Consider the following 12980-nt stretch of genomic DNA (forward strand, 5'->3'; position numbering starts at 1 on the left):
TGTGTAATAGATTTAATACCAGCGATGGAGCGGTGCCACATGAGATAGCATCAAAAATGTGACCGAGGACAGCATGAGTTTGTGAAACCTTTGATGGGGTCAGACAAAGTCATTATGATATATGTCCTTCACTATGCCTTTTGCTAATTGCATTATTTCAAATGATAATTTCAATTTGAAAGCGATTAATCTGTAATCTTAAGTCCTCCCTAAAGCAAACCTGTGGTGAATGTAACAGTATCTAAATTCAAGACCGGACAAGATAGTTAAAAAAAAAAACCCAGTTTAACCTCCTGTCAATCCAGTTTACAGCATAGATATCACGGAACACGCTGCCAAATATTCAGGCAGTTAAACCTTCAAGTGGTGAGAATGTTTTATAGAAATGTGAATGTATGGAAGCCAAACTAAAAGTTAAGCACCTTTAGAACACGCAAAGGGGAGTTTTGAAAACACCTGCTTGTAAATTCTATCACTTCATTATATCTCCTCATAGGATAGTGTGTAAAAAGCAACAGCAGAAGTAAAAATGAATGTGTGAAACATCAACATACTGTAATAAATACAACCTGATCTGAGTATATCTAGGAGTTACACTCATGATGGGCATGTTGCAACTGTGCCTCTATCACCGTAGAGGTTTTTTTTTTTTTTACATGGGGATTAGAAAAGTTCTTTGTTCCCATTGTGAAGCGAGCTGAACGGTGTTCGGCCTCCAGAGAAGCTTCCTGTTTTCTGCCAGCTCTCTCTGGAGGAAAAAGTGAAGGTCTGCAGAGCTGATTAGATTAGCCTGCCATGTGGCTCACTTATTGATTGTGGAATAAGTCAATTGGTTCAGGAAATCTTGAGAGTTGAACTGGGCCAGGTCTGATCATCATAATTACAGATTCCTGCATGACACTGAACGAGTTCTTTCTGCACAAAGAATTTAACAACTCCTGAATGGTTTTAGTGTCTTCTCATGTAAGGGAAGTTTTTCATTCATGAGTGTAGAAGAAGTTGTTCTATGTGTGACGTGATTACACTACTACCCTGCATTAAAATGTTTATTGTTACCCAAACGCTTTGGCAATTAAAATCCACAATTATTCCCAATGTGCCTCATGAATATAAGCAGCCACTAGTTTTTATATCAAACCTTTTCACACCTCCTTCTATTAAAAACTGATTTATGTGCCGCAGAGAGGATTGAACTACACAAGGCTCACATATTCACATATTTCACCATGCAGCGACTTTCCTCAGGCACCTCTTTTGATGATCCAGGTGCCTGGAGTTAAACCTGATAACAATCTCCAGAGTGATTCACTTCACATAATGCAGCGCTTCAACTGCCAGAGCTGGAGGAGGATCTTCTATTGGTGCAATAGTTTGTCTATAATGCCTTTTTTAAAATAGTAACATAATGGGAGTGTTAAGTTTCTGAAAGAGCCAAAAGTGTCAGAACCACTTCCAAACCACTGAGTGTCCTGTTATTTGTTTTTTTGCATGTTTTGGTTTTTTATTATCCCCATAGGCAGGAATGTGAAGGGCTTGTATTAAAAGACAAATAACATAAAGTTTTGGCATGATTTGAAAGGGAGGCATTCGTTATTAAGCTTTAGAAGTGCTGTAGCCTACGTTTGTATTATGAGAGGGGAGGAAAAAAAAAAGAGAAAGTTGCACATAATAATATTCAACCCGCCCTTCTGCCGCTGCTGCTGACCGTCAGAGCAGCTGGAGCCGCAGCGCTCACCCACACCGAGGCGCGTATCGGGCAGAAGAGATGTGTGAGGAGCGCATGGAGCGACACTTATTGCGGGTTTTGTGTTGGGAAAAGTGGCGAGGAATAATACTTCACTGAGTCAACGAGACATGTGAGTAAAACGGCTTTATTTTCCAGCGAGTTTACACAAAACAATGCAGGCTGCTGTGTTTCCCAAGTTCAATTGCATCTGTATTGCTAACCATGTATGCTAGCTTTAGCTAAAAGTATTAGCACTAATTTATAGTTATATCTATTGTATACACTTAACCTGCATTTTTTAAAATTATTATTTCTCTTTGCTATTTGATCTGATAAAATAGCAAAGAGAATAATAATAAAAAAACATAAAGAAAATAAATATACATATACAAAATATTTTAAAAAATAACGACAAATAACAATAATGCAATAATATTAATTTAAAAAATAAAAAAATCTTACTGTGATAATATAACCCAAACTGTGATGTCCAGGTAGGTCTTAGGAGGTTGAAGTGGGTTTACTAGTGATATGACAGATTTATTAGTAAGTAAAATGTGTTACAGTCATCCTTTATACACTAAACCATGAATGATGGCTGGAACAGAAATGAACATTATCCTTTTTGTCCATTACTCAGCTTTCAAATTATGACTAATGCTTTATGGTAAAGTTAAAAAAAAATGGTTGCACCAATTTGTTTATCAAATCCAATCAAACTTTATTTATAGAGCACTTCTCATCCAAAGAAGCAACACAAAGTGCTTTACAGCATTTAAAAAGATTGCAAAGGGGGGAAAAGCCAATAAGTTATTGTGTTGTTAAGATAATAAGCTTAAATTAACTTTTTTTTAAAGAAGTACTGATTACCTAATATGACATTCAAAGCAGCCTTTAATAGTCTAAATTTGAGTGATTTTTTCTTTTTGTCTTTTTTTGTGGGACAGAAAATCATTNTGTGATGTCCAGGTAGGTCTTAGGAGGTTGAAGTGGGTTTACTAGTGATATGACAGATTTATTAGTAAGTAAAATGTGTTTCAGTCATCCTTTATACACTGAACCATTAATGATGGCTGGAACAGAAATGAACATTATCCTTTTTGTCCATTACTCAGCTTTCAAATTATGACTAATGCTTTATGGTAAAGTTAAAAAAAAAATGGTTGTACCAATTTGTTAATCAAATCCAATTAAACTTTATTTATACAGCACTTCTCATCCAAAGAAGCAACACAAAGTGCTTTACAGCATTTAAAAAGATTGCAAAGGGGGGAAAAGCCAATAAGTTATTGTGTTGTTAAGATAATAAGCTTAAATTAACTTTTTTTAAAGATGTACTGATTACCTAATATGACATTCAAAGCAGCCTTTAATAGTCTAAATTTGAGTGATTTTTTTCTTTTTTTCTTTTTTTGTGGGACAGAAAATCATTAAAAGTCATAATAATAAATATGTGCGTGAGTATTCATCACTACTAAATGTGATAAATAATAAGCACATTTACATCCCTTCTTTTATTGGCACACCTCTTCTATTTCCTTTGAACTGTCTTTTATTTTGTTTTGTTTTTTTAAAGTTTCTACTTTTTCCAACACTGTTTTGGTTGATAATTTTACCAATTTTATTTTGCCGCCTTGTGAAGCACTTTATAACTAGATTTTTTAGTTGCGATTAATCTTTTTTTTTTTCCAAATAAAAAAAACCCTTAATTATTAAACCTGCTATTATTATAACTGCTTGTTGTGAACAATGCCCACTCCCCCATGAGGACTTCTGTGGTGACGGCAGCTCCCCCTTACCCATTGTGAAAATGGAAGGAAGAGGAAGACGCCACAGTAAATCCAGAAAACTCATGTCCACTGTGACATTCTCAGGCCTTCCTGTTTGTAAATGCGAAGGAGTCAACTTCTTCTTCCATGCCTTCTCCTACACACACTGCTGCCTTCTTGTAGGTTCTTCCTCATTCTTTCATGTTGTGTTCTGCCTCTGGTTTCTAGAGGTCAGGGATGGTGGAATAGGACGGTCATGTGGTGTAGGAGAAAAAAGAGGCACAGACATCGGAATGCCACAGGCTGTCTCACTGCTGCCCTTTCTTCTGGTGCTCATGGGATATGGTGAGTGTCATGGTCTCTTTTGAATGTTGGAAAAATTCAGACTTTTAATGCAACGGGTAGAGGACATATCAGCCTTAATATGTGCATCAGATTATTTCAACTGGTGAGGGAAGCTGAGTTGAAGGAAACAGTAGACAAGTGAATGGTGGTAATGGAGGGTCAGCCTCTTCCTTTTCTTGTACCCCCTTAGCTTTGTGAGGATGTGAGGTTTGAATAACAGGATTTACACCCTACACAACACAATAGCTCTTACAATAACATGCTACTACTTCTGTTTCCCAGAGTACTACTCTGATACTAATATACGCAGAGGTTCTGCTCATCAGTGAACTACTGATTGGTTAACTTACTGTCTGTATGATGTGTAGCTTTCTGATGCATATCAACTGTTACTGGGTGCTGATCCACTGTGTCTGTACCGAGAACTAGTATTTATCCGTGCTGAGTAAATGACATCATTTGTGGTTGTGCGGTCATTGGATGTGATGCTGGATATTGAAAATATATCAGCAGGCTTATAAATAATGTATTCTTACACAAGTGACTTTTTTTTCTAATATGAATCATTATGCACAATTATGTTGTCCAAAGTGACACCACTTAGCATTTAATTCACATTTACCACAGAATGCTTTCTAAATTTTGTGAAGATGTCAACTAAAACTGACAGTCCCCGTTTGACTTCCACTTTTCATAGAGTCCAGTCATTATTAGATAGTCACGTTTTGCCAGCCCATTCTGCAGAACAGTAGAAGAAAAAATACTCTGTGTTTCTTTAAGCCCAACACATTCATGATGGGCGAGGCGACGTGAAGGATGCAGCTTTGGTGTTTACTCAAAATAGTGACAGGTGGAATTGCTTTAGGTGCATGTAGGGAGATGAGAGACTGTAAAAACAAAAAAACTAGCAGGGCTGCTTTACGGCAAAACCTGAAATTTTTAGTGTGGTAGGTTGCTGCGTGGAGGTTGTTGTAGTTTCTGATAGTGAAGAAAACGGTAACACACTGAAAGCATAAGGGAAAGACAAAGCCGCGTGAAATTAGTGGCCAGTAGGAGGCTTATATCTGCGTCCTGCATCCAGTATTAATAAGACAGCTTTACCTATGAATAGCAACACCTAGACAGATAGTAGGACATACCACTGCAAGAAAATGTCATATCATTGAATCAGAGCAGTAAATGGAACCAGAAATACACCCAATGGGCAGAGTAACAGCTGACAAAGTCACATCACAAAACTTACATGAGTACAAAAAACTCAATAAGTACGAAATCAGTGAGACTACATTTTACCCATCGTGGACATATTCAGAAGTTGTAGGAAACATTCATGAACACTTGGTGAACTCTTCTGTCTCTTTTTCCTTATCTACTTCTGTGCATTCTTTCCTGTAGCTTTTGCTGGGCTCAGCATCTGGCCCTCCTTCCACGTTGCCCTTAGCAACGGCAGCGTGTTTGTGGACTTCAGTGCAAAATCCAGCAACGGCAGCATCCGCAACATGAGCCTGTCTCTGGTCAACACGGAGACCAACACCACCCTTCTGACCAGGACTCTCCCCAACAACCAACCGACCGGCAGGGTGGAGTTTGATTGTTCCTGCTTCCTATACGCGGGAACTTTCCGGTTCCTGCTGAGGCAGACCAGCATCACCATTGTTTCTCGCGCTAATGGAACCGACAGCGTAGAGAGCACTACCTGGTGGTGGAGTTCAGAACTACAGGTGCAGTGGCCCACCTTTCACATTGCTGTGGACAGAGCTGGAAACCACTCAGGATCTTTTCAGGCAAGACTAACAAGATCTCAACCTTAACTTAGAATGTTGTCTTATTGTGCTATGAAATGATGATCAGAATGGTTGTCATCTTTTACCCCTTTCCAGGTTGGGATATCCACCAATGAACACTTTCAGTCTTGCTCCAGCGGCATTGACTCGGCGCTCTTCCTGGAAGTCAGCTACATGGAGTACAACCAGATAGGGCGAAACAGTATCGACAAGGTCAGAGCCAGGACTCGACACCCGATCAAACCTCTCCGTTCCCAGAGCGTCGCACTGCCCTGTGCCTTCCCATTCACTGAGAAAGACTTCATAAGAGTGGCTCTACGGTCCCCTCACACATCGCAGGAGGTGAAGAGCTCCGGACCTCTTTACCTGTCCCGTATATTCTCCTATAAACTGCTGGTGGAAAATGCCAACGCTTACAAGAGTGGCTGTGAAGGGACTATGACTGTTAAAATGATAACCCCACCGTGTGCAAGCATCAATGGGAAAATACTGCTGTATAACGAGGCGGGCGTTGGAAGAGGTGTTGCTGTTTCCTCTGCAGTGATTGGATCAGAGGAGCCTTCTTCTCCTCCACTGGCTTATAACTGGCTGACTCAGGGAGAGAACGAGACAGAATTCAACTGCTCCCTGTTTTATCCAGGAAGAAATAAGTACTGCTTTCGCTTTGTTTTCAACTTCAGTCGCTCCCCTAGTCCAGCGCAGACTTGTCTGGTGGTTTACAGGAGTGCAGGTGAGATTTAATAGGTAGACACGTTCACATTTGGTAGCTGCCAAGAATACATTAACAATGCACTTCTGCTTGTCATTCAGTAGTGTCAACAGTGTGTCAAGGGTGCAGGGATTTGAGTTTTGAGGGAGTGAAAGAGTTGCTTTAGTTTATTCAGCCAGATTTTCCCAGATTGCTAAAAATCCAGTGTTGGATAAAACTCAACTGCTAGTTCAAGTATTTAATGATTAAAACAAAAAAAGTGCTTTTTTTAAAATGTTGCCTTGTTTTGTAGTTTGTAGTTACGACTATCTATTGATACTGATTTTGTGTGTATAAATGTTCTGTTATGTCCCAGCAGAATCATCAAATGAAGATTTCACACAATTTCAGTTAAAGTTACTTTCATTAGTTTGTTCTCTGTAAAGAGCAATAACCTCTTGAGACCCACCGTGGCTTTTTACAATGAAGTTAGGGTTAACTGGTATGTCCCAGTAATATGACAACATCACTCATTATCTGAGTTGTCAGATTTAGAGCCACTACGCTGGCATGTTCTCTTATGTTAGGAAATTGTGGAACTGTATATAATCATACAAAACCATTATGTCAGTGTCACCACAGTTTATCTCCACAACACACAAAGTAAGCCCTGTAACCTGCTGCCAACAGGTTGTGCCACTATTTATACTCTAAAAAATACTCTGTCCCTTTAGAGACACACAACTGGGCTATTCATAATAAAGTAGTCAATTATCTAATTCTCATTATAAAAAGATGCTTTGTACCCGTGTCCCCGCTTGGTCTGTTTTGAAGATTAACTGGTTTAAGTCATGGGATATGGTTGAGTCTTTTTCAGCTCTGTGTAGTAGTAATTTGCTATACAACCACTTGCATTTTATTACCTCAAAGTGGCCCCAGCATTGCATGAAAGTAGCCCAGTAAAAACCTCAATCTTTCTTGACAATATGGATGAGCATTGTGGGCTAGTTGGCATGCAATAATTGGGTAACTTAGAAAAATAGCAACACAGAGTTAAGGATTTTAAACATTACATTTATCTGCAATCTCACATTTGACTTGTAATCTGCAGAGTCATGGGGGCCCTGGCAGCCGTGGAGCGTGTGCAGCGTGAGCTGTGGAGAAGGGGTGAGGGAACGAGTGCGCGAGTGTGTACTGCCCTCTGGTGTGCGAGGGTTGCAGTGCACCGGCATGGTGAAGGAACAGTCCCTCTGCTCGCTGGAGAACTGTGTCGGTCAGTCCACTATACTACATCCAGCCTCTTCATTTTTGCATCCAACTTTCAGAAATCTGTCTGTTTTGAAGACTCATTGTTTGTCTTTGCTCCCCAGTGTCACCCTCTCCTTCTCCATCCCTCCCGCCTGTCGCTGTTGGAGCTACACCCCTGGGTGGTAACATGGTCGTGGTGGTCGGTATCTCCCTTTGCTTGGCCGTGATTATGGCCACTGTTGTGGTGACCGTGTGGAGAAAGTTTTGCCAGACCCCTCAGTGCAGCTCTGTCCGCAGAGGCTCCATGCATTCTCCTGGGGGTCGCAAGCTCTCAGATGAGGCCTCCATCTGTGGCCACAGCCTCCAAAGACCCAGTCTGTGTGACGGTCATGGCCCATCTGGGGGTGTGGGTGTCGCACAGAAAGACAGGCCTTCCCTGGGAAGTCATCCTGTCTCACAGACTCTGGTGATGCCACTCTCACAAGACCCAGAAAGGCTGTCTCCAACTGGTCAGAAGGTGTTGCCATCTATATTTGGGTATGTTTAAAATATTTTTATATTACTTTCATCAAGAACAGAACATTATTGTCAAACTTATTTTGTCACCTGCCAGTTGGAGAAAATGAGATACCATTGTTTGTCTAGGTACCGGTTGGCTCAGCAGCAGTTGAAAGAGATGAAGAAGAAGGGATTAAAAGAGGCCACACAGCTGTATCACGTCTCCTCAAGTCCTGTCCATGACACCATGGTTGAGACATCTGCCTCGCCCACCAGCTCGCCTATTAATACGCCGGGTGGATTTTCTCATTCTCCCCTCCCTTTGGGCCTGCACGATGATGCTAACCACAACCATTTTTGTATTGCAACTCCCATTTCTGAGCTGCCACCACTCAATTCTAGACTCACGCCGGACAGACTGAGTCCCAGAGTGGATCTAATCTTGGGTCCACCTGTCTCTACTCATGCGAGTGGGGGCAGTTCAAAATGGCGCGACCGCACCGCTGACTGGGTGGAAATGGTAGAGAGGAGCGGGTTAGCAGGTGCCAGGGAAGGAGGAGGAGATGCAGCAAGCGGAAACACCTTTCACAAGAATCCGTATTTTAGGCGGACGTCCAGTTTTAATGACACCAAATTCCAGCCACCGTCGTCTGCACAGTGCAGACAGTTCAGAGAAAGGAGCATGACTCAGGTCACCCATTCACTTATTATTTTATTTAGTTGCATTTGATTTATGTATTTGTAGATCTTACTAGTGCAGTAATTGGTCGAGATTACCAAACATTTTGTCACGCATTGTCCTTTTCAGGTGGGATCTCGCACTCTTCCTGAAGGAAGCTGCTGGAACAAAGGAGGATGGGAGAGACAACCATATCGCTCTTACCCCATTCCAGAACATGGAGCCTCAGAGTGGACCAAATCCAGACCTCAGAGGAATGACCAGAGGAAGCCCTGGATGGAAACGACGCTTTCTACTCACAATAATGAAGTAAAACACATAGGAACCAACACAAACAGCATGACAGCATCTGAGAAACATACCAAAACAGACTTCAATGGCACTGGGGAAAGACAAAAGAGTGGAGAGCCGATCTCAGGGATTGGGGGTCCGGCTGTGGGGCCTTCCGGTTCTCATGGAGTGAATCAGCTGAGTATAGAGCGGGCAGAGCAGAACTGGAACCGCCGCGGCCCATCGCCTATCCAGAGAAACATGCTTGCCAGGAAATTAAAGGAGGCTCAGTCCTGCTCTGGGGTCAAGGGCCGCCAGCGCAGCTCCACCTTCAGTGTATCATCTTCAGAGCAGAGAAAGAGTCGCTGCCGCTCTCTGCCGATGTCTGGAGACTACAGCAGCAGCGGTGGCTCGTCCTACAGGCTGAGTGAGGCAGAGCAGAGGATGCTGGACCTGGATCTGTCCTCAGTGTGTGTGCAGGAGGAGGAGTAGATCAGATCAGGTTTGTAGCTTTACACCTGAGGGAACCTTAGATTTATTGTTTACCTCAGCCTCTAAACTAAATCCTCCTCGTACATCTGTGTACCCACATATCAGTAAGGATTGTATTGTATTGTTACACATTTATCTATAAAATGGAGAGAAAAATGTTGATATTGTAGTTGTATTTTTCAGACAAGTTCGTTTGGTTGCATTTTTTATTATTTGTGTTTTTATATTGCAGTTATCATTGTAAATCTGTGTATAGTTCATGTAAAAAAAAATCTCTTTTCAAAACACTTTGCCATAATAAGTCACATGTAACATGGCCTTGTACCTGCATCTACATGCACTGGTAAGCACAAGCCCACAAACAGAAGACAGTTTTATTTTCTTATTCTGTGCTACCAAATGTGATGTTTTTTTTGTTTTTGTTTTTTTTTATATTGCTGTCAAGTCCCACTGTTCAGTACTGCTCTGTGGTGACAACCGCTCAATCTATGATGTGGTTTAGGGACATTTTTGAATGTGTGATCTGAGCAGTACCACATATTTTCCTGGAATTTGCACAAGTTAGAGCAACAGTGTTCGGTTGTAACTAGAGTCAAATATGAACACCAGTGAGGCATTGTAGCTGTTATGCTGTTTGTTTTAATGCTGAAATAATATACATTTTGTAGACAGAAATGCTCACGGAAAATGAAAAAATACTGTTTGATTAAAAAATGAAGAAAAGGGAGAAAATAAAATGTAAAGAACTGAAACATTACTATTAGTCTATGCTCTTATTTTTTAGCCTTACAGAAGTGAATACAGTGTTTTTCATATTCCCCCTCCTCCGCTGCCCGCGGTGTCCAAGAAAACCAGAGGCCGCACCTTCATGGCGGTGTGTCTCAGGGAATACCAAAGGCCTTTCCAGGTCCCCCACACCACGCCGTTGTCATACTCGGAGTTGTACTTCCCTTTGCGGTAGAAGTTTCCATTTAGATTGGCTGCATGACATCTGTAGATAGAATGGCAGTAAACTATTTCAATGTAATGTATTTTTTTTAAAGCTGCTACAGAAATGCAAATAGCTTCTGCAACAATCACAGAAAGAAAAATCACAGTGCAGGTCTCACCTGTTGAACCACCAACCTCCCTTGTTCTCTTGCGCACAGCTTCCATGACGGTAGCGGTCGTTGTCCTGTCAGTGTTTTCACAGTCATCATCATCATCTGTTACAAGCACCCTAAGAATATCAAATGGTGAAGAGGGATGGAAGACTAACCTGATCCTTGGTGCTGAACTGCATGCCACTGAGGCAGGAGGACCACTGCTCCACAACCCCACCACCACTACTCGTCAGTGCATCTCCGGCCGGCCCACTGTACTGCCCATACTGGAGGCGATACTTATCCTGGAATGGTGTTTAGAGCAAATAGTGTTTGTTGAGTGGATCTTTGGAGACAGAGGAGGAGTTATGTGGAATTGTTTTTTCTTACAGCCTCATTGGTGATCCTGAAGTTCTCATAAAATGCGTAGCTTCTCTTTCCATCCCAGTCCATCAGATCTATCTTCACCAGGTTGTTACCTTCAAGCAAAGAAAGCAAAAAAAAAGGAAGCAACCAATCAGACACAAGATGCAATTAGTTCAAATTAAATATAACACATAAAAGTATGTAACACAGGGACTTATATTAGGTTGTATTTGGGTTCGGAAACAGATGATTGCTAACCTTCTGAGAGCAGAGAATGAATGTGTTCATTCCCCAACCAAAACTCATCATTCCACAATTTGAATTCCCCAAAGCCGTCTCTGTAGTCCACCCAGTCTCTAAAATGAGAATCACGCTGGCGTATCATCTCAAATAAAACATCTGTGTGAGCTTTAGTTACATCTGCATTGTAATCATGCAGAACTTTGCAATGAATGTATGACTTTCTCCCCACACACTATCAGCCACATGTGCTGCTTTCTCTGCTTAGATACCTGTAGAAGTCCACTTTTCCATGCCGACGTCTCTGAAACACTGTCCACCCTCCTCCGTCTTCCATGTCACAGTAGACTAGAAAAGGATCCTGGTGTACTTTGGGTCTGATGCGGTAGAAGCCGCTCGGTGAGTTCCGTCTGTCGAGCAATTCAGAACAGTCTGGGAAGATACACAGCATTAAAAAGGCTTTAGAAGTTGTTGATTATCATCCCAGCTACAGTAACTTTATGTTGGATATTAATGACCTGTAAACTACATAAATGGTGTGCAAAACTCAGTAAATATCATATGAAAAAAAAAATAATTCATGCAGTGTATCCCAAGAATAAACTCCCAGCTCACTAATCTTTTCTTACCTTTGTCATAGACGATTAAACTGCCTGCTGATGGGAGTGCTTTCATCAGTGTGTTGTCCAAACCCACACTGTTGTTGCGGTTTACGTCAGAGGCTGCGTCACTTGGCGCTGTACTGTCAGACACAACAGGCTGAAGTGGCTGGAAGTATTTGTGTGTCTGCAAGTGCTCAACCTGCCAAGTCCTGATGAAGAGCTGATTCTCCAGTTTCTTTATGTTGCGCTTGAGAGCTGCAACCTCTGGTCCACATGCGTCTACTGCCTTAAATGAGGAAAAAATGACTTCAAGTTACAATATGCATTTGTGCTACTGTGTTTAATATGATAAGAGGGAGTAGTCTCTGAAAGTTTTTTTTTTGGTATGGAGGCTTTCTGACCTTCTAGGAATGTCTGTTCTCTAACAGCTATGTTTGTAATTTTTACTGTTTGAATCATACATTTTAAATTCAATACAAAAAACAAAGACAGAAATATATTCCTTCAAAGAGTAACTACGCACAGACAGCTGCGAAGGAGAAGCCATGGTCGGGCAAACCAGAACCAACAACAGCAACACTGGCATGATTTTCAGGAAAAACTGCCCCGCAATAATATTTATCTGAAATTATAAATACAAAAAAAATATATTCAAGATTTAGGGTTAAACAGATCGAGAGTCTAGAAAACAGTTCTGTGTACCTGAAAAACCTTCAAACTACAAGCCTACCTTCATTTCACAACCTTTCCCCTTGTTTTCTCCAGGTTCAGTGTTCTTTTCTTCTGAAAATTTGTCAGCATTATTTATAGTCTGGGTCAGTTCTGCATGGTCCACATTAGAGGACTCATGCTTGAACAATCCTGCCAAATACTGAAATCTGGCCAGTTTGTTGTTTTCCTCCTTTATCCAGGAGTGCAGTGTTTATAAAGAACAGCTGATCCTGGAGCTGTAACAGACAGATTGAGAGGACATCATTCCTCACATACCACACATACCCCCCTAATATCATACAGAAACATATTGAAACATAAAATTATTCTTTACAAAATATATTCTGGTTGATCTTATAATGTAATAATTCTTCATTTAATAAGTAGTCTATCAGAACTTCTGTGTAAACAAACATTCTGTGAATGCTGATTTTGATTTTGAATTTTGAATGCTGTTGTTGTTGCTGATTTTATGTTGGT

The 12980-nt window shown here is 41.1% G+C and overlaps 2 protein-coding genes across 2 annotated transcripts; one reads left to right on the plus strand and one right to left on the minus strand.

Annotated features, from left to right (window-relative positions):
• Positions 1 to 1603: 1603 nt before the first annotated feature.
• On the plus strand, positions 1604 to 10254 carry thsd1 (thrombospondin, type I, domain containing 1). Its single transcript, XM_008277857.1, has 8 exons — positions 1604 to 1856; positions 3724 to 3840; positions 5236 to 5624; positions 5721 to 6354; positions 7424 to 7585; positions 7683 to 8097; positions 8206 to 8749; positions 8867 to 10254. Exons 2-8 carry the CDS (start codon positions 3789 to 3791, stop codon positions 9497 to 9499), a joined length of 2829 nt encoding a protein of 942 aa, XP_008276079.1. The 5' UTR covers positions 1604 to 1856; positions 3724 to 3788; the 3' UTR covers positions 9500 to 10254.
• fgl1b (fibrinogen like 1B) lies at positions 10119 to 12618 on the minus strand. Its single transcript, XM_008277856.1, has 9 exons — positions 12520 to 12618; positions 12313 to 12411; positions 11817 to 12075; positions 11460 to 11619; positions 11206 to 11303; positions 10972 to 11060; positions 10758 to 10886; positions 10609 to 10673; positions 10119 to 10490 (listed from the first exon to the last, which is right to left on the minus strand). Exons 1-9 carry the CDS (start codon positions 12523 to 12525, stop codon positions 10310 to 10312), a joined length of 1086 nt encoding a protein of 361 aa, XP_008276078.1. The 5' UTR covers positions 12526 to 12618; the 3' UTR covers positions 10119 to 10309.
• Positions 12619 to 12980: the final 362 nt, after the last annotated feature.

Source organism: Stegastes partitus, unplaced genomic scaffold, assembly GCF_000690725.1.
Source record: "Stegastes partitus isolate 25-593 unplaced genomic scaffold, Stegastes_partitus-1.0.2 Scaffold109, whole genome shotgun sequence".
Classification (NCBI taxonomy): Eukaryota; Metazoa; Chordata; class Actinopteri; family Pomacentridae; genus Stegastes; species Stegastes partitus.

Excerpts from the sequence above, each read along its gene's own strand:
- thsd1 (XM_008277857.1), top strand. The coding sequence starts at position 3,789 with ATGCCACAGGCTGTCTCACTGCTGCCCTTTCTTCTGGTGCTCATGGGA. Across the intron at positions 6,355-7,423 it reads GGTGGTTTACAGGAGTGCAG|AGTCATGGGGGCCCTGGCAG; the intron begins GTGAGATTTAAT and ends TGTAATCTGCAG. Across the intron at positions 7,586-7,682 it reads CTCGCTGGAGAACTGTGTCG|TGTCACCCTCTCCTTCTCCA; the intron begins GTCAGTCCACTA and ends TTTGCTCCCCAG.
- fgl1b (XM_008277856.1), bottom strand. Across the intron at positions 10,887-10,971 it reads TCAGGATCACCAATGAGGCT|GATAAGTATCGCCTCCAGTA; the intron begins GTAAGAAAAAAC and ends ACACCATTCCAG. Across the intron at positions 10,674-10,757 it reads AGTTCAGCACCAAGGATCAG|GACAACGACCGCTACCGTCA; the intron begins GTTAGTCTTCCA and ends AAACACTGACAG.